This window comes from Lontra canadensis, unplaced genomic scaffold (genome assembly GCF_010015895.1).
Source record: "Lontra canadensis isolate GAN:19392208 unplaced genomic scaffold, GSC_riverotter_1.0 scaffold96, whole genome shotgun sequence".
Classification (NCBI taxonomy): Eukaryota; Metazoa; Chordata; class Mammalia; order Carnivora; family Mustelidae; genus Lontra; species Lontra canadensis.
The window spans coordinates 7,496,544-7,518,078 of record NW_022631090.1 but is presented as its reverse complement, the minus strand read 5'-3'; the positions used below and the strand labels follow the sequence as shown (position 1 = coordinate 7,518,078).

At 35.2% G+C, this 21,535-nt stretch overlaps 1 protein-coding gene and 1 non-coding gene across 5 annotated transcripts in view; both read left to right on the top strand.

The window, feature by feature from the left end:
- LRCH2 (leucine rich repeats and calponin homology domain containing 2) overlaps positions 1-21,535 on the top strand; it is a 98,775-nt gene that overhangs the window by 60,212 nt on the left and 17,028 nt on the right. For 2 of the 4 annotated variants that reach the window (XM_032837097.1, XM_032837094.1), the window contains 4 exons: positions 9,047-9,095; positions 9,174-9,290; positions 16,938-16,982; positions 19,510-19,560. In XM_032837097.1, the coding sequence (XP_032692988.1) occupies positions 9,047-9,095; positions 9,174-9,290; positions 16,938-16,982; positions 19,510-19,560 (262 nt within the window). The remainder of the gene's footprint in view (positions 1-9,046; positions 9,096-9,173; positions 9,291-16,937; positions 16,983-19,509; positions 19,561-21,535) is intronic. The other 2 variants (XM_032837098.1, XM_032837095.1) reach the window with 1 other exon arrangement.
- Positions 19,898-20,026, top strand: LOC116854924. The gene has a single exon (XR_004380249.1). It is a non-coding gene; the product is annotated as a small nucleolar RNA SNORA35 (small nucleolar RNA).

Here is a 21,535-nt window from a genome sequence, read left to right as displayed (position 1 = left end):
GTTTGTTCTCTGTTATTGTTCACTTTTTTATTTAATTTCAATTGGGTTTTACTAAATTCTTCCTTATGAATTCAGGATCCGAGTTAATATATGTGAATTCCAGAGAACCCGAAGACCTTGAAAGTTTCTATTTATTTTGTTGGCAGTTTGAAAGTTTGTATTAGGTTCAATTCCTGGGTCATTCCTGTAGAAGGGTTAAGGTCCAAGGCTGGGTGTAGGGTTCGTATAGAAGTATACACAGAGAGAAGTAACATTTCTTGAATGCTTGTTGAATGCAAACTGTTCTGAGTGGGTTAGATGTCTTATCTCATTTAATCCTCATAATAACTCTATGAAGTTGTTACTCTTGTTACCTCATTTTGTAAGGGAGATAACTGAGGCTCAGAAATTACCATAATTTGCTCAAGGTCACACAGCTAGTAAGTGCCACAGTGAAGATTCAAGCCCAGGTTGTCTGGTTGCAGAACCTCAAGTCTTAACATATGGTAACAGGAACATTTTGCTTTCTTGAGATTCACACATCCCACTGATATCTTTTCCTGGATACCTCATAGTCTAAACTGAACTTATTTTTTCCCGAATTTATTTCTTCTGTATAGTTTGCCTGAGTGTGAATGTACCATTACTCAGTCACCAAAGTCAGCAACTTTGAAATTATTGAAAACTTCTCGTGTACCCCTCCCAATTCAGTCAATCACAGAGAATTATAGCTTCTTTTCTATTTTTTATTTTTTTTTCAATTTTTTGAAGATTTTATTTATTTGAGAGAGCATGCACAGAGGGAGGGTGAGAGGGAGAAGAAGACTTCCTGCTGAGCAGAGAGTCCAGATGTGAGGCCCCGTCCCAGGAGCCTGAGATCATGACCTGAGCTGAAGGCAGACGCTTAACCGACTAATCCACCTGGGTGCCCTGAAAATTATAGCTTCTTAACATTACTTCCATCTCTCCCAACTTCTTCATTCCTAGCACTGCCATGTTGGTTTAGGCTCTATCCTTTTCCTCCTGGATTACCACAACAGTCCCCAGACATATCTCCATTCTTCACTTTTGCCTACGTTTAAGTTTGTCTTCTGCATCGATGTAAGTGTTGGCTCCAAAACCATCTGTGACTGTCATTTATTATCTTCTACTGGTTATCACTTTCAGGGTAAAGCTGAAAATGCCTAAGTGAACCTGTAAGATTGAAGTGAGTTTCTGCTTACCTTAAACCTTATCATGCACTCTTCCACTGGCACGTTTTGCTGTTAGGAACAGTAATTTTTCTCTTTATCTATCATGATTTCATATCTGTTCTATATCCTGGTTTCTCTACTGGAATTGCCCTTTCTTTTTTTCACTTAGGCTTTCAGAATTCAGTTCAAACATAAAGATGACTTTTTATACTCAAGTCTAGAAACGTTCCTCTACTCAAATTTCATTAATTGGATTTAACCCACTCCCTCCCTTTTTGAGTACTGATTCTGTTATCTTATATATTTGCTCTCCTTAAAGTTTGTGTTATTACTTTGCTCCTCACTTCTTTTCATTCCCATCTTAAGCTTCCTCCCCAGATTCCTGATATTCTCTTGAGAAGGACCCAATTGCCCAAACCTCAAAAGTGTGATACCTAATCCTGACCTCTCTTTCATATAACTATTAGTTCTACTTTTCTCATTTTCAAAACAATCACTCAATTTTTTCTTTAAAAACAAAATTAAAAAAAAAGTTTTCTGGTAAGAATTAATGTAGCTTTGGTGTGCCTGGGTACCTCATTGGGTTAAGCCTCTGCCTTCGTCTTGGGGCATGATCTCAGGGTCCTGGGATGGAGCCCTGCATTGGGGGTCTCTGCTCAGTGGGGAGCCTGCTAACCCCACTCACTCTCTGCCTGCTTCTCTGCCTACTTGTGCCCCCTCTCTGTCAAATAAATAAATAAAATCTCTTTAAAAAAAAGAATTAATGGAGCTTTATTGTTGCAAAATTACAAAACTTGGCAAACACAAATAAATAAATAAATATCACCTATTTTCCCACTCTCCAGAGATGACAAGTCATAGTATTTTGGTGTTTTCCCCTTTAGAGCCTTTTTCTATCTGTGTGCATAAATATTTGCACATGCATGTGTGTATGTATATACATATACCAAAGAGTTGTATAACCTGTTGCCTACTCAACACCTCTACTTGGATGTATAATAGGCATATGAAACTTTTTATTTTATTTTATTTTTTTATTAACATGTAATGTGTTATTAGCCCCAGGAGGCATACGAAACTTAACTTTTCAAATCCACACTCTTAATTCCTCTTTGCACCTTTTGAATTTGTTTTTCCTTAATTTTTTCCCATTTCAAAACATGTCAACTCATCCTTATATTTTTTTTAAATTTTTTTTTTAAAGATTTTATTTATTTATCTGAGAGAGAGAGACAGTGAGAGAGAGCATGAGCGAGGAGAAGGTCAGAGAGAGAAGCAGACACCCCGTGGAGCTGGGAGCCCGATGCAGGACTCGATCCCGGGACTCCGGGATCATGACCTGAGCTGAAGGCAGTCCTCCAACCAACTGAGCCACCCAGGCGTCCCTCAACTCATCCTTATAGTTGCTCAGCTCAAAAACCTCAGAGTCAACCATAACATGTCATTTTCTTTCACATGTCATATCTAATCCATTAACAAATAATGGATTTGCTATTATTTGCTATTGTTTGACTCTGCCTTCAAAATATACCCCAAATCTAATCACATCTTACTACCTCCACATCTACCACCCTAGCCCTCACCATGTCTTCTAAAAATTTTTTTAATTTAATTTTTATTATTTATTTATATTAGTTTTACTTTTTTTTCCCTCTGTGTTCTTGTTTAAATTCAAGTTACTTAACATTTAGTGTAATATTGGTTTCAGGAGTAGAATTTATGGGTTCATCACTTACATACAACGCCTAGTGCTTCAACAAGTGCCCTCCTTAATACCCATCACCCTACTAGCCCATCTCCCACCCACCTCCCCTCCAGCAACCCTCAGTTTGAGGTCTCTGTAGTTAACAGTTTCTTATGGTTTGCCTCCCTATCTGTTTTCCTCCTATTTTACTTTTTCTTCCCTTCCCCTGTGTTCAACTGTTTTGTTTATTAAATTCCACATACGAGTGAAATCACATATTTGTCCTTCTCTGACTGACTTATTTTGGCTCTAGCCATCTCTTAACTTCAGTTATTAAAAAAACCCTCCTAACAGGTTTCATGCCCTTGCTTTCCTTTAGTCTGTTTTTCAAAAAAGCATCAGATTTTTATCTTTTGAAATGTAAGTTAGATCATGTCACTCTTCATAATTCTCTAATGACTTCCCATCTCGTTCAAGATAAAAACTAGAGTCCTTTAAGGACTTAGAAACCTCTACGTTATTTGGCTCCCTCCTATCTTCTTTCTTGCCTGGATCTTCCTGGTTAGTTAGTTGCTCTCTAGCTATACTGGCCTCCTTGTTGCATCTCCATACACTAGGCATTTCCTGCTCCCTCAAGGCTTTTGCCTTTGCCTGAAATGATTTCCCCCTAGATAGCCTTATGGCTTGTTCCCTTGGCTTCAGGTTTCTGCTCAAATTTCACTTCATTAGCAAGGAGTTCCCTGGACAACTTAAATAAAAGAGGATGCCTCCCCACTTCTTTGTCCTTTTTTGATACCCTAACCCTGTTTTATTTTTGTCCAAGAACGTAATACCCTCTGACATTCCAAATTTATACATTTTTTCCATCTGGCATTATGAATATATACTACTTTGTTTACTGTTTTTCTTCACCACCACACCACTCCCTTGGCACACTACAATGTCAGTTTTATCAGTTATTGAGAGAAGACTATTAAAATCTCCAGGACTAATTGGGAATTTGGCTTTGATGTTCTGTCATTTTCCCTTCATATAGTCGTATACTCTGTGTTAGATACATAAATATTTAGGACTGTAGTGTCCTCTTAGTAAACTTATGCCTTTGTCATTTTGAAATGACATTTTTTATATTTCTGATAGTTTTCTTTGAAGTCTACTTTTCTGATATTGTATAGTCATCTCAGCTTTCTTTTGATTAGTGTTAACATGATAGATATATCTTTCTCCATCCTTTTATTTTTAACCTACCTGTGTTTTTGTGGAGAAAGTTGATTTCTTGTATTTAGCATATGGTAGTACCTTCCTTTTGTATTTAATTTGAGAATCTTAATGGCAGTGTTCATATTGTTTATATCTAATGGAATTATTGATATTAATGGATTTAAATCTACCATCTTTTGTGCTTTTGTCTTATCTATTCATTATACCCATCTTTCCTCTTTTTAATTTTATTTTAAAATTCCCATTTATCTCCTTCATGGCCTTATTAGCTATAATTTTTTGTTATCGTACATTAGTGATTATTTTAGGATTTAACGTATAGTGTTTAACTGGGATGCCTGGGTGGCTCAGTCGTTTAAGCATCTTCCTTTGGCTCAGGTCGTGATCCCAGTGTCCTGGGATCGAGTCTCTTCTCCCTCTGCTTGTGTGCGCTCGCGCTCTCTCTCTCTTTCTGACCCCCCCCCCCCAAAAAAGAATAGTGTTTAACTTATCACAGTCTACATTCAAGTGCTATTATGCCATTTCATACGTTGCATAACTTTACAACAGTATACTTCTGTTTCTTCCTTTTTGGCCTCTGTGGTGGCGTTACTGTATATTTTACTTATATATGTTATAAACCCCATAATACATTGTCATTATTTTTGCTTTAAAGAGTCAATTATTTCCTTAAAGAGATTTAAGTAATCAGAATAATGTCTTTTATCTTTCCTCCCTTAACTCTCTCTAGTAGCTCTGTATTTCCATGTATAGTTTTCTTTCTACCTGAAAGAGAAGCTTTAAGACTACTTTTATTACTGGTCCACTTTTGTTGAATCCTTTCAGCTTCTGTATGAGAAAGTCTTGGTTTTGCCTTCATTTTTGAAAGCTATCTTTGCTGTTACAAAATTCTAGGTTGACATTTTTGTTTTCTTTCAGCACCTTAAAGAATTTTCTCCTCTGTCCTCTGGATTAGATCGTTTCTTATGAAAATTCTCTTGTCAATGTTTGTTTCATAGAATCTAATGTGTCTTTTTTCTCTGGCTGCTACTTACAATTTTTTTTTTTATCATTTGTTTTTAAGTAATTTGATTATGAGGTATCTTGGTGTAGTTTTCTTCATTTTTCTTTTGCTTGGAGTTCTTTGAGCTTCTGAAATTTGCGGGTTTATTGTTTTCATGAAATTTGTAAATTTGGGGCCCTTATTTCTTCGAAGATCTTTTCTGTCACCTGACCTATTCTTCTGGAACCCCAATTATATTTATATTAGGCTACTTAAAGTCTCCCACCAGTCGCTGAGGTTCTGTTCAGTCCTCTTCAATATTTTTCTTTCTGTCTTTGATTTTTCTTTTTAACTTTTTTAAAGCTTTTATTTATTTATTTGACAGAGAGAGAGTGAGAGAGCACAAGCAGAGGAAGCAGGAGAGAGAGAAGTAGGACCCCAGGATCATGACCTGAGCTGAAGGCAGGCACTTAACTGGCTAAGCCACCTAGGCACCCTCTGCATTTGATTTTTGATAGTTCTTTTACTAAGCCTTTTACTAAGTCTAATCAATTCTTTTTTTTTTTAAAGATTCTATTTTTTTTTTTTAATTTATTTGACAGATCACAAGTAGGCAGAGGCAGGCAGAGAGAGACAGGAGGAGGAGGCAGGCTCCCTGCTGAGCAGAGAGCCCGATGCGGGACTCGATCCCAGGACCCTGAGATCATGACCTGAGCCGAAGGCAGAGGCTTTAACCACTGAGCCACCCAGGCGCCCCTAAAGATTCTATTTTTAAGTAATCTCCATACCTAATGTGGGGCTCAAACTTATAACCCCAAGATCAAGAGTCTCATGCTGTACCTACTGAGCCAGCCAGGCACACCTCTTAAATGTCCAATCTACAGTTAATCCCATCCAGTTTATTTTTATTTTATTTTTATTTTTTTGTAATTTTATTTTATTTTTCAGTGTTCCAGGATTCATTGTTTATGTACCACACCCAGTGCTCCATGCAATATGTGCCCTCCTTAATACCTATCACCAGGCTTACCCAGCCCCCCACTATCCAGTTTATTTTTAATTTCAGATGTTGTACTTTTCATCTCTTGAATTTTGATTTTTATCTATTTTATGTCTATTGTGTTTGTACTTAACATATTTAGTCTTTTCTTCTTGCTTCTGAATATTACCTGATTAAATTTTTGATTGAATGCTGGACATTGTGAACTTCACCTTCTTGGGTGCTGGATTTTACAGTATCATTATAAATATTCTTGAACGTTGTTCTAGGATGTGGTTAAATTAATTGGCAACAATTTGATATTTGGGGGATTTGGTTTTATAACTTGTTATATGGAATCAGTGTGGCATTTAGCCTAGGACTAGATTTGGCCCCCTACTGGAGGAAGGCTTTTCTTAGTACTATAGCTGATGCCCCATGAACTGCATGCTTTTCCAGTCTGGCTGGTGGGAATTGGTATTAATTTATTCATAGTCCTCTCTAAGTCTGAGAATTATTCTGTCTTTCTGGCTCTTCGTTCTTTTGCCTAGTGTAGTTTTCTCAGGCATATGATCAGGGCTCAGTACTCGGTTGAAAATATTAAGAATGCTTCTGTAGAACTTTTAAGTTCTTTTTCTGTGCTTTGCTTTTTTTCTCTCTCACTTTGTCCTGTTAATGCCATCCATCTTTTTCACCCTGGCTCCCAGCTTCGTCTCCTCAATTCAGGGAGCTCCCTGGACCTTACTTTGTTTCCTCCTCTCTGGGTTAGAAGCTTGGAAACTTTTTTCCTGCAGCAACCTGATGCAGTTATGGGGGTTTCACCTTGTTTGTTACCCATCTGTAAGGGATAAAATGTCTTTTTTTTTTTTTCTTGCCTGATACTCAGTGTTCTGGAAAGCAGAATTCTATATATTTTGTCTGCTCTTTTAGTGTTTTCTGTCAGGGTATAAATCTGATCACTGTTATTCTATCTTGGCCAGACGCAAAGTCTAATTCTTACATTTTGTTATGTTTTGTCAATGTTTAGTTTGTTTCTTTCATATAACTCCCTGCCCCAACATTTAAAAACTTACTGCCCATATTTTTCATATACATATGTGATTTCATCTTTATTCATACTTAAATCTTTTAGTCATTAACTTTGGTATTTGATATGAGGTAAGGTAGTTGGTTTTTTCTTCCTCTTTTACACCCTCTCTCTTTCTTTTTCTTACTCCCTACCCTCCTCACCCTCTGTTTTTCTTTCTTTCTGTGTGTGTTTTATAATTGGCTAATCAGTTATTGCAACACTATTTGCTACATAACCTATCATTTCTATGACAATTGTGAATTTCATTTTTTAAATCATAGGTTGTTATATTTGTGGTCCTGTACTTGTCTTCCACTGGAAAATCTATAAATTCTGGATGTCATAATATTTAATTACTTTAATAGAATATATGCAGTTTCCTGGTAGGGAAGTCCCCTTTATTATCTAACTTTTCTCTATCATTTATTCTTCCAAATTAACTTTGAAATTCTTTTATCAAGTCTCTTAATACAAGTCCAGAAATACTTTCTATCTTTTTATTATATTTTATTTCAGCTGCCAAATAATTTGAAATGGTTATATCCATAAAATTTAGTCTTTCTTTTATTTTAAAGATTTTATTTATTTATTTGACAGAGAGAGACAGCGAGGGAGGGAACACAAGTAGGGGTAGTGGAAGAAGGAGAAGCAGGCCTTCGGCTGAGCAGGGAGCCGGACACACAGGGCTCCATCCCAGGACCATGGGACCATAACCTCAGCTGAAGGCAGATGCATAGCAACTGAGCCACCCATGTGCCCAATATTTAGACTTTCTAAGAACTTTATACTTATTCCGTTTCCTTTCTAGACACACTGGTAGTTTTTGTTTTGTTTTGTTTTGTTTTGAGAGAGAGAAAGAGAGCACAAACGGGAAACAGGGAACAGGGTTGGTGGCAGAGGGAGAGAGAGAATCCCAAGCAGGCTCCATGCTCAATGCTGAGACTTGATTTCAACCATGAGATCATGACCTGAGCTGAAATTAAGAGTTGGATGCTTAACTGGTTGAGCCACTCAAGTGCCCCAACATGGGTAGTTTTTTTTCTTGTAGGTCTAATGCATGTCTAAGTTAAGTTTGCTCCTACTATTTTTGCTTTTCCTTCCTTTTATGAATGAATTTTTTTCCTAATATATTTTATAGCTTATTATAATTGATATATGAGAAAGCTATTAACTTTTGTATATTTTTTATAACTGGTAAATTTCTTTTAATAATAATAGGATTTTTTCCCCCTTGGATAATCATATTTTCCATAAATTTTGAAAATTTGTTTCTTTCTAATTTTTAAATGTTCTTTCTTACTGTACAACAGAGAAGTTCTACAACAGTGTTTAATAATAGCTCTAGTGGGCATTTTGTCTGTGTATTTTTTTCAAAGGAACTTCTTGCCTAATAACAAGATGTGCAGTTTACTTTTCCTGACAAAAATAGATGAGAAGAATTTCAACCATAGCCCCTGTGTGTCAGAATGAAGGGTTAGAGGTTCATAATCTGTAATTCAATAGTCAAAAAGGCATTACTCCCCTAATCTCTTTGGTATTTAAACAAAATAAATTTGTATAAAATTATTAGATTTTTATTTGTTTTTTTGTGATTTAATGTAATAAACATTCTGTTTTTTCACTGTATGTCTAGGTATTACATTTCTTTTGGCCTCTAAAAAGTCCTTAGAGTAGTCTTTTGCATGGGATGATATTAAATAAATGAATTTTGAGTTTTTTAAATGAATAGAAGTGATTGGGAACTTAAATATGTTTTTCTGGACTTTAAGTTTTATGTTATTAGTTCAAACTATAGACATGGGTAAATTCTTTAGATTTCTGGTAAAAAGAAAAAAAAAGAGAGAGAGTGAGAGGGAGAGACAACTCTTTATTGTTCATAATAAATTCCTAAGGGTAAGTCTAAATTTTTTACCATATTAAGGCATCTTTAATTTTGTAGTGTCTCAGCAGATGAAGTTAATTCACCGTTATCACCCCTCACATGGCAGGTAAGAGGAAAATGAATTCCTGTTGTATCTAATATTTTGTTCTCATTTATTTAGTTAAAAGAAATTGTCTCATTACAGCCCTTAGAAAATCAGAAGGATCAAATAGATGAACAGCAGTGGCCAGAATCTCAACCTATAATCTGGCAGAGTGAAGAAAGGAGGCGGAGCAAACAGATTAGAAAAGAATATTTCAAGGTACTTTTTATTAAATTGCAAAATTTACTTTGTAATTATTAGCTTTGGTTTTATAAGTTTTGAATTAATAAGGTAGCCTATAACTCTAGTTACATGTAGTAAATGTGCTATTTTATCTTGGTTTCCCACATGCATAGATATATATAATATGATCCAGTTAAATATATGAAATTTCAGTAATTCAGAATAATTAAGAATGACTCTGTAGATCAATGTGATTTGTGATTTACCAGATACTTGACATGAAAGTTGAATGTTTGCTCTACTGCTAGTTGTAGCAATATGTAGTTATGTTTTAAAAGAACTGGCTAGAAAAGTCTTTAGTAGATTTGTTTCACTATATAGTTCACATGTATTTGCAATTAGCAATTAACTGTTTCTGTCTAAATAAATGCTACTTACGTGGCTCTAAAAATGCTTGGAAGTGTTTCTCCCCCATTTTTTCTTCTTGCTACCTTAGTAGATTTCTCAAGATGATCTTTTATCTTAGGTAAATTAAAAGTTTAGATTATTTGAATCATCCCAAATTTCTAGTTAACGGGGTTTTAATGAAATTTTACTGTGTATACCCTTATAAATATTGTAATATTATTCATTTGTGGTTAAAGTCTGCTATGTTTATAGAAACCAGTGGAATTAGCATAATCTTCAGTACTAGTCAGAATCCATTACTGGAATTCCTGACTCAGATGAACAGTACGGGAAAGCTTCCTGCCCCATGAATACCAAATTCTGTTTTTGTGCACCTGTTCCCCAAGCCTAATTTTTATTCAATAATAATAATTTTATGTAAATATGTAGTTTTATGCTAAATTATAGGTAGTTTGAGGTTTATATCATTAACGGATAGGATTATATTTCATGTTTTTCTCTGTTTGGTAAAAGCGGTTATATGTACACATTGATCGGTTTACTTATATGGGAATATAACATATTTTGAAGTAGTATCATATGACCAAAACAAGAATGTTATGTGTCGTAGCAAGCCTGTGATAAGTTTCATACTTCTATGGTAATTAATTACTGAATCCTTTTATTGATCCTATTACCTGGTCCATATGAGAGATCGTGAAGAAATAAGAGATAGGGAAAAAAACAAGGTCATTCTAAGCAGAACCCTGGTCAGTAGTGGTCAAAGTCTATTTATCCCAGATCTTTACAGATCTGCAGTTATATTTACATTCTGACACTTATTTCAGAATCTCCTCTTTCAGTTTATAGGACCTTGAACAAAGGCACTCAGTAAAATTTGTTAGTAGATAAAACCTGACGAATGAGTGATGATGTGGAGGAAATTTTAATTTTTCTGACTAATGGAATAGATTTTGGTATTTATTTGATCTACTAGTAAAGTAAAAGCACCTAAATTCTGACTGTTTATCAAAACACTTGCATAGCACTTACTAAGTGCCAGGCACTGTTCTAAGTACTTTACAAGTATCAATTAATTTAATATTCATAACAGCCCTATGAAGTAAGTACAATTACCATTCTTATTTTACAGATAGGGAAATTAAGGCACAGAGAGGCTAAGTAATATGCTTTGCCTCACTTAGCTAATAAGCAGTTGAGCCAAGATTTGAACCCAGAGCTTATGCTACATTGCCTGTTTAACTACTGTGGAAAGCCTAATATCAAATGAAAACTTTCAGATCAATACAGTTTTATTGTTTTTAAAAATACAGTAACCCAAGTGAACTTCTCAATAAAGTCTTAACAGAAGCCTCAGTGAGCCTTTAAAAAAATAGTTGTTTGATTTAATAGCATCATTTGTTAAATATTTTATTTTTAAGACTTAAACATACCTCCTATAATATTTCTATTTTATAAGCGCTAAAAGATCGAATGAGGTAGTGTTTGAAATATCCATTACATTATCTGCATTCAACAAATGTTAATTGCTTCCATGCTTTTAGTAAAGTGGGTGCAAAGTTAAGCTTTAGTCATTGGGAAATATTTTAAGGAGATATGTAGTTCTCCTCAGTAGTCAGAAGATGTCAGTGTTAGGACACTGAAAAAGATGGAATGTCAACAGTTTTTTCCTAAGCTGTAAAAAAAGATATAAACCTGAGATACTACTGTCTAAGTCAAAACCATTATTCAGAATTGCCAGTATTTTCTTGTTTAAGACATCGTTGATACCTATGAAGTGTCTTTATTTTAAAAATAAAATTTCTCTTAATCACCCATCTCCCAAGAATCAGAAGGGTTATTCATAGGATATATTACTGAACTTAGTCTGGATTTATAGTTGATTAAACACGAAAATATACTACTTTAGAGATTTATATCCAAATAATACCAAGCTCACTCAGTGAGAGCCCCTTTAGCTTTGTGCTGTTAAGAAACATACAGAGATTTTGTGCAACTTTATCCCAGCACATGTAAATGACTGAGCCACAAGATTTCTTTGTGTTCCATGGTAAATTATTAATGGCATTGTTGTTATTCAGTATATTTATTGAAAGTGTTTATGTGTATGTTTGTGTGCATGGGTCTCTTTATATATTATTTCTCAGTTGCCAAGACTGATCTTGGATAGTAACGTTTTTCAGGTAAAAACTTACTGAAACTAAGTAAAAAAGGTTTCAACATATTGGCCAGATTATGTGAGCAAGAAGATAAATTGGGTCAGATTATATGAGTAAAAAAAAAATCATTGTAGGAGAGTTACACTAACTCTTCTAGACTCCCAGACCACTCTTGTGTAGGTTACTACTCTACTAAATAAAATAATGTCCTCATTGTCAAAATAAAGTCACTGCATTTTTAAAGTAAACATATTTCAGGAAATACATTATTAAAAATCTCTTAAAGAAGGGCAAATGTAGTTTACATTTTACAGAGGTGTATTAATACTTTTAATAAGACACACAACAAAATATGAACATCTAATTTTTTGATAAATTATGTTTAATGTAAATTAGTAGCTTTAATTTCTTCTAAAAATAATAATACATAGATTTCTAAATCACTTGGTTGATTTCTAAACAAGAAAGTTAAAAAGCAATAACATAACTATACCATATTAGTTTTAAAGATTATTTGATTTATTGAAATGCCATATGTATTTGTCTACAAATGTATCTTATTGCTGTTATGATAAAATATTATAATGACCCTTAAATAAATATCTGATTTCATAAATACAGTATATCTGCATTTACAAGCTAATGCCAAGGAAAATATTTTTATGTATTTTCTCTGATCATGACTAATTTTATCCTAGAATAGGGAAGCTAACTGGGTTTGTGAAATAACCTGATTTGTTTTGTTCTGAGTCAATGGAGTTTGCACAAGTTAATGGCTCTTCTGTGAAATTAACATAAGCTTCAGAAGTGAACTGACCTTTTTTGTTTCTCTGGTTTGTAAATAGGTCTTTACTAAGTTATTTCAATTTAGATATAATAAACTTTAGTTATTCAGACTAATACTAATTGAGGACAGTTGAATTGATTCAGTAAAAGTTGGACTTATAGAATATTCTCAAATCTATGCATATATTAGGTTTTGGGTGTTAAGACCTTTAAATCTGTGCAGTAGTGCAAACTAAGGAGTGCCTTCCTAAGTTGTCATATATCATGGATATTTTTAATTAGAAGTGTAGTTGAGTTATAGTACTACAAGTCTCATTATCTATGTTCTTGACCTCATTACACTCTGTTTCTTTCCTTTATCAGTTATTCACTCACTCTTCTATATTCTTTCCATGTCTTTACTTTCCATCGGATACATGAGCTCAGACCTCTGCAGTTATCCCCAAGTCCCCTTGGAGCTGTTGCCTTGTCTCTTTCCTTTTAGGGCCAGACTTACCATTTCTATATCTCCAGGTTCTGATCACTTCTTAACCCACCACAGTTTGGATTCTGCTTCCATTTCTCCATTGAAATAACCTCTTACCTAGAGCTTAACATGTACCTAAGAATTTTTTTTTAAAGATTTTATTTATTTATTAGACAGAGAGAGAGCACAAGCAAGGGGAGCAGCAGGGAGAGGGAGAGGGAGAAGCAGACTCTCTGCTTTGAGCAGGGAGCCTGATTTGGGACTTGATCCCAGGACCCTGAGATCGTGACCTGAGCTGAAGGCAGAGGCTTAACCAACTGAGTCACTCAGGCACCCCTGTACCTAAGAATATGACAGTGATTACTACCACATCTCTCTTCTTGAAACTTCTTTCTTGTTTTCTATTTCATTTTTCTTCCTTGGTTTTTTTGTTTTCTTTTGGATGTTCTTGTTTATCTTCTGACTTTGCTTCTGCTTGCTTTTAGGGGCTCATCTTCTTTTCATTACCCTAAAAATGCTCTCTGAAGCTTTTATGACTCCAGATGTCTCATATTCTGGGGGGGGGTCTAAATTTACATACCACAGCTTTTTTCCTGGTCTCCAGACCTGTGTTTTAATTGTCTGGATGCTTTACATGTATTTCATATTTGATACGTCTCTCCCTCCTGCCCGTCTCCTGCATAGAAGTTGCTCTTCCTCTCTTTTCTTTATTCGAGTTAATAGTAGCAATGTCTATCCAGTTGTCTGTGCTCTATACCTCTGTCCTCCTGGATCTTTCCTTCTCTTATTCCTCTCACCTAATTGATCACCAGGATGTTAATTATATGTCCTTTCTCCAATTCATCATTTCTTCTCCATCTCTACTGCCCTTGCTTTTTTTTTTTTTTTTTAAAGATTTTATTTATTTATTTTGACAGACAGAGATCACAAGTAGGCAGAGAGAGAGGAAGGGAAGCAGGCTCCTGGCTGAGCAGATAGCCCGATTCGGGGCTCGATCCCAGGACCCTGGGATCATGACCTGAGCTGAAGGCAGAGGCTTTAACCCACTGAGCCACCCAGGTGCCCCCTACTGCCCTTGCTTTTGTTGGAACCCTCATTCTTTCTTGTCTAGGCAAATGTAATAACTCCTTAAATGGCCTCCCTATCTGTAGTTTCACAGTCCTTAGAGAAATCCCCTGACTTAAATTTTTTTCTTGGATCTCTATTATCAGTAACACAAAGTTTGGGCTTTTACGAAACTTCAGACACTGTGTTCATCTACTCCTCTAAATTTTATTACCTGCTACAATTCACTCTCCTCGCTAGCCATACTGCTGTTATTTTTAAAAGAATTATTTCTTTATTTAATTTTAGTGTGAGAGAGAGCATGGGTGGGGAAGCGCAGAGGGAGAGGGAGAGAGAAGTCTCAAGTAGACTCCCCGCTGAGTGTGGAGCCTGCCCAGTAGGGGCCTCGATCTACAACCTTGAGATCATGACCTGAGCCAAAACCAAGAGTTTGACGCTTAACTGACTGTGCCACCCAGGCGCCCCACCATACCTCTACTCTTTGTTTTCTACATAGGCTAAGCTTTTTTATTCCTTTGTGCTTTCCTTCTGAGGATGCCCACTAGCTCTTTTTATTCCTGGCAAACTTCTACTAATCTTTCAGGATTTAGAGATGGTAGTATAGCATAGTGGCTTAGAGCCTTGACTTCTAGGATCAAGATGCTTTGGTTCCAGTTTTTAACTTGGATATTCACTAACTGTGTGACTTTGACAAATCACCTGACCTTGCTGAGCTTAATTTTTTTCTATCCTCGAATGACTCTGATAGTATCTTCTTTTACAGGATTCTATAACTACTGAATTACTTGATAATGTGAAGTAGTTATGAGAATAGCACTTGCCACAAAGTATACATTTAATAAATATTAGCTTATTATTCACTCCAATGTCATTCTTTTTTTTTTGTTTTGTTTTGTTTTTGTACCAGTCTTCTTGTATCAGGTATTAATTCTCAGTTAAAATAGGAAAGGATTCAACAAATATCAGTCATGCCTGACAGAGAAGGTCATGGTCAGGAATGCAGACTGCGCCCTCCTGGGCCCTCTTCAGTGGTACATATGTAGCTGTTGATGTTTGAGTTCCTTGAATGAAAGGCAGTAGTTGAAAAGCATGTAAGATGCCAACAACATAGAAACCCCCATGATGGTCCCTTTCTTCACATTGTCGTACTTGTAATACTGGTAGTAACCTCTTCGCAAAACCCCAACAGTGCCTTTAGGAGTGAAATCCTACAACAGTATTCAACTTAGCAGCTCCTCTGTTTAGACGTCCATGAATTTCTTCTCCTTTACTGTTATGACGGATGCCATCTTCAGGTCCTAGCGTCTGCTGTGCAAATGTCACTTTTTTTTTTTTTTTAAGATTTTATTTATTTGACAGAGATCACAAGTAGGCAGAGAGGTAGGCAGAGAGAGAGAGGGAGGGGAAGTGGGCTCCCTGCTGAGTAGAAAGCCCGACGTGGGGCTCGATATCAGGACCCTGGGACCATGACCTGAGCCGAAGGCAGAGGCTTTAACCCACTGAGCCACCCAGGCACCCCGTCCCTCTTTTGTTGAAGTAGAATAGAACCAAGAACACAAATTGTCTGCAAGCATCATGCCTAAGGATGGCAAGTAGGTTTTTTCACACATGCCACAACTCCATTCAGTGGCTATCTGGAACATTGGGTGTAAACATATTGAGATTATGTCTGGAATCAGCTGGAGAGAGCACCCTAGTAGATTAGTGATAGCTGTCATAAATCACTGGAGAGACAGTGAAGGAATTTAGGTTTGATATTTGTAATTCCTAATACTGCTTGCCTCCCAATCTGTGGTTGAGCTCTCAGGTAGATTATCTAGTTTTCCAAGAGTTAGGGAATATAAAGCTGCATAAGTAAAGAGGGACATTAAGTAGAACTTTGAATGCCAGGTAAAGAAATCTGAACATAATTTGAAAGTAGGTTTTTCAGTAAGGGAGTCATGAGTTGCAAGTAGTGTTTTGAGTGTTTTAATCTGGCACTGATTTGCAGGATTATTTGTGGTGAGGAGGATTTAGAAATAATAACCCTAGAGGACTTTGAAACAAGAACTATAGTGGTTGTCACTGTATTTCTTTAATTCTTGATTCTAAAAACAAGCACTTTTTCACACACTAGCATTTTTTATTTTAAGCATATGACCTTGTGCCTCAGTATAAAATGCAGATAATAGTATTCACTTGAGCATTGTTAGGACGATTAAATGGTTGATACATGTAACACACTTTTGACAGGGCCTGGTGTATAGTAAACGCTTCTATAAGTATTAGCTATTATCACTATTACTGTTATTGTATGATCAGTATATATACCTAACATAATGGTTTTTGTTTTTTTTTACCTGAAATCAGTAGGTTTCTTAACAATAGATGGCATTTTTGAATGGTGAGATTACCCACTAGGTGTGAGGTAATGGGGGCCTAGGATAAGTTGGTAGTTGTTTGAATTTGGAAGTAAGCCTGAGAGACATTACAGAAAAAATTGACAATGATGTTTTAGATATAGTGAACTAAGAAAAACAGAGAGTTTAAGACAACTTTCAGATAGAAAACTTGAATGAATGGGAAGTGGATTGGCTCAGGAAGGAAATGTTAATAGATATATAGAATGATGCCATGAAAGCACTGTTTGTGTTAGCTATTAGTAACTGGTAGGACTGTTTAAATTGGTTATATAATTAAAGTTAGTATCAGATAATTTAATAAAAGTACCAAAATATGAATAAACCTTACATATAATTTACTGATAGAGAACTCATGTGTTCAAAGAAAAATAAAGTGTATGTTTTAAATATTTTTCAGTATAAATCATCAAGGAAGAGTTCAAGTGGCAATGAAAAGGATGAGGTGAGAAAAGGGGGGGTAGTAGCAATTATTTTAAAATGTTTACTTTTTATATGTAGTTGGCTCATTCAGAGTAAAATGTAATACCTCTGTCAGTTTCTTGGTTAGTGATTTAATGCATGGGTTTTTTTTTCCAATAATAAAAACTGAGCATCATCTTGCAATTGTTAATTTAATCATCTAATTTCCATATATCCTTTATTTTGAACAGAATTTCTAATAGTTCAGTTTTAGAATTATATTAATAACATTTGTCTTTTACATTTTCTCATCTATTGTTTTCCTAAATCAACATTGTGATCATTTGAGATTCTTTTGGAATTTATTAATCTTTTTTTTTTATAAATTTTGTGTACTCTTTTAACATTTAAAATTAAGTTGCTACAGCTTGTGCATTACTATAAATTTTTCTATCTCACCATTTTTAAATTATAGAGCAGCCTAGCATTTTTGAAATGATATAGTGTCATCACCATAAATACTTAAGCTTTGTGCATTTTTCATTAGAGGGATTAGTAGGTAATTTGATGTTGAGTACTAGGCAGGGCTTCTGAAAACTTTAAGAAATGGAATCACAGAAAATGTTTGCTGAACCCTGAGCTAGAGGTACAGCTTGGCATTGTTCCTGTCCCTTTGTATTTAAAAAAATTTTTTTTAAATTAATATATAATGTATTATTTGTTTCAGTCATTCATCAGTCTTACACAATTCACAGCACTCACTTAGTACATACCCTCCCCCATGTCCATCACCCAGCCACCCATACCTCACTCCCCTCTCCCCTCCAGCAACCTTCAGTTTGTTTCCTGAGATTAAGAGTCTTTTATGGTTTGTTTCCCTCTCTGGCTTCATCTTTTTTCATTTTTCCCTCCCTTCCCCTATGATCCTCTGTCTTGTTTCTCAAATTCCTCATATCAGTGAGATCATATGATAATTGTCTTTCTCTGCTTGACTTATTTCACTTAACATAATACCTTCTAGTTCCATCCACATTGTTGCAAATGGCAAGAATTCATTTTTTGATGGCTGCATAATATTCCAGTGTAGATATATACCACATCTTCTTTATCCATTAATCAGTTGATGGACATCATGTCCCTTTGTATTTTATATCCACTTTGGTCCTGCCTGCCTTAATATCTAATCAGTTACCAAATACCTACTTTTTCTTAGTGATACTGAAATATTTTGAATACATTCCCCACATGCATTTCTGCTTTTTCTGCCCTGGCACAGGCGCTTAGCATTTTTTTTGCCTGTACCACATGCAATATCATCCTTCCTCTTTTCCCTTTCTACAGCCCATTTCTCTCCTTGCAGCCACAATGATTGCTCCAAAGAACACAAAAATGAGCTCAGGCTATCCCTTTGATTAGAAAGCTTCATTGTGTCCCTGTCACTTAGAAGGTAAATTCTTGGTTCTTCCTGAGCAGGCCCCTGCTTAGCACATCAACCTCAGCTCATAATCTGTCCTGCTTTCTCTTTCTTTCACTGTACTCTCCCAATATGGACTGCTCAAAAATTTTCTTTCGTTTTTGCTTCTGTGCCTTTGTCCTTTTAGACATCTTGGAATGTTGTTCATTCCTTCTCTTTCTGGTAAACACCTACTCAATTTTTCACTTTCTCAGGAGATTTGCCTTTCTCTACCACACCTTCCAATTCCCCAAATGCCCCTTACCCGTGCCTCATAATATGCATGCATAGCTTTGTCATTGTACTGAGAAGGTTGTATTACCTGTACAAATGAATATCATTTCCCCCTAGACTAAGAGATCCTTGAGTGGATGATATTTTACTAAATGTTAATATCCCCACTGTCTAGTACCATGTCTTACATATAATAATAGGCAGTCTATAATCTGTTGAATGATGAATAAACGTCTTATGTGGTATGCATATTCAAGGTTAAATGTGAAGATTTTTGTATTTGGTTGGTAGTAGTCATTCAAAATCATGGACCATTTAATATTATTTTATGCAGTTAAGTTCTTTATATTTACTTCTAAGCCAATATTAGATACACATAATTTTCCATGTAAAATGTTCGTACTTGGGGTGATAGAATTTTTGTATGCCTCCATATACCTCTTTCAGATTGTAGCATCTTGTTGGCATGTCCCATCAATAATTAATCCTAAATATGGATCTCTTCTAAAAAATACAGAAAGATTTTTTTTTCATTTTTGTTATTTAAGGGAAATAGATTTTTTAGGAATATTTGATGTGAATTGATAGTGCTTCTCATACCTTAAAGTGCTTATGAATCAATCACCTGGGGATCTTATTGAAATACAGAGTCTGGTTCAGCAGGTCTAGGGCTGGCCTGAGATTCTGCATTTTTCACAAGCTCCAAGAGGGTGCAGATGCTGTTGGTTCACAGACCACATATTGAGTGGCAAGGTGGTTGATAGTATTTTCCAGATTCTTCCTTTAGCAGTTAATCAAAACAGTTTTCAATTTTTCTTTTATATGTCTAAATCATCATTTGTATTTTAATTTCATCTTTCATATTTTTATTTTTATATTTTAGCAAGACAGTGATAATGCTAATATGTCACCACAATCTCCAGTATCATCTGAGGTACAAGTTCTGTTTTTATATGTGTTTACTTAGGTTTCTTCCTTGTTTCTTCTCTTTAATCTCATCATTCTTTTTCTTTTAAACAATATAATTTATTCACCCATATTAAGAAATCTACAGTAGTTTAATTTGTGCAAACCTAGCCTATAAAAAATTCTAAGAACACCATCTTTTGTACAAATATTTATAGTAATAGTATTACCTGAATTACTTTTATTGGAAAATGCCTATAGAGCATAGACTTCACTTTATAAAATTCTTATGTTTTATAATTCATCTATATTTTCAAATAAATGTTAAGAACAACTTCACAATTTTATATTTGAAAGAAGTACTTCAGCATTGTGCAATGGCCTTTGGTTTTTCTCATAACCAATTAGGTCTGAAAGCAATGCAAGAGAAAGTTCCTTTTTCCACGAGAAACTTCCCTGTGGTGGGTTGTTCCTATCGACAGGAGGGTACACCTTTCTTGTCATATTAGACCTAAGGGGGAGCATGGGGAGAAGGGTGGATGAAAGTCAAGATTTGTGAGATCTCACCCATACTCTGGTGGCTTGAATGACCAATTCTTCTAATTTAGTTAAGCCCATTACTTTACAACAGGAGATAAATTTAAAATATTCGAAATAGTATCTTTTCTACTTCAGATTATTTAGTGTTCTAAAAGTGTGTTGGCATTAGTAAAGAAATGATTATGTATTCACTTGGTGAATTCAGAACTTCGTCTAAATATTTGGAACATCCATATTCATCATGTAACTTTGGTTAATGACGTAGATAGTATTTCATTTTATGTAAGTGGTATTAATTTTTTTTAAAAGCCAGGATCATTTAGCTTTTGTTTTGGGTGAGTTGCATTATAAAACTTTCTTTTTTTAAAGATATTGTTTATTTATTTGACAGACAGCGATCACAAGTAGGCAGAGAGGCTGGCAGAGAGAGAAGGAAGCAGGCTCCCTGCAGAGCAGAGAGCCTGATGCGGGGCTCGATCCCAAGACCCTGGGATCATGACCTGAGCTGAAGGCAGAGGCTTCAACCCACTGAGCCACCCAGGCGCCCCGCACTATAAAACTTTTAAATGTTTTTGGTATTAGCTTTATAAACATGTCTAAATTATGTATATGGCAAGTAAAATGGTTTGGATTCTTTTAAAAAGTAATTTAAATTAGGATATCCTAAAATTAGTCTTTGTCACATGATCTTATTAATCTTTTCTTTTACTTTCAGTTATAATAAATGTAAGCGTATCAGTTACTAGTTCCCTAGTTTCCTTATGATTTTATCATCTCTGCTCATGGGGAGAGTATTAGTGCCATTTTTCTCAAATAAATTATATTGCTTTTATAATACATTTTGCTTGCATTTGGATAAGTCATATTTTGGGGAATTCATAACACTTTAACCAAATAATGAAGATGAACTATGAGCTTGTAGATGAGTACGGTGATGAAAATGTGCTTTGGTGGCTCAACTAACATTCAACTTGAACTGCGTATAACATGTTAATCAACAGAAGATTTAGAGAATTAACAGAATTTTGATTACTTGCATTTCATCTGTGAAAGACAATGGTAAAAACAATTAGTATAGTACTATACTATTTTTTATTATTATTTTATTTATTATTATCTTTTTAAATTTCAAGTAGGCTCCATTCACAACATAGGGCTTAAACTTACATGCTCCACTGACTGAGCCACCCAGGCACCCCTATACTGTTTAGTCTTTTTTTTAAGTAGGCTCCATGCCCAGTGTAGAACACACTGCAGGGTCTGAACTCATAACCCTGACATCAAGACCTGAGCTTCAATCAAGAGTCAGACACTTAACTGACTGAGCCACCCAGGCATTCCTAGTACTATACTATTAACAAAGTGCTTGCCTATACACTTGAACCTGAAGTAGTCCCATGAGCTGGTATTATCCTCATGATTTTATAGCTGAAGAGATTGGTAACCTTTCCCAAAGACCCCAA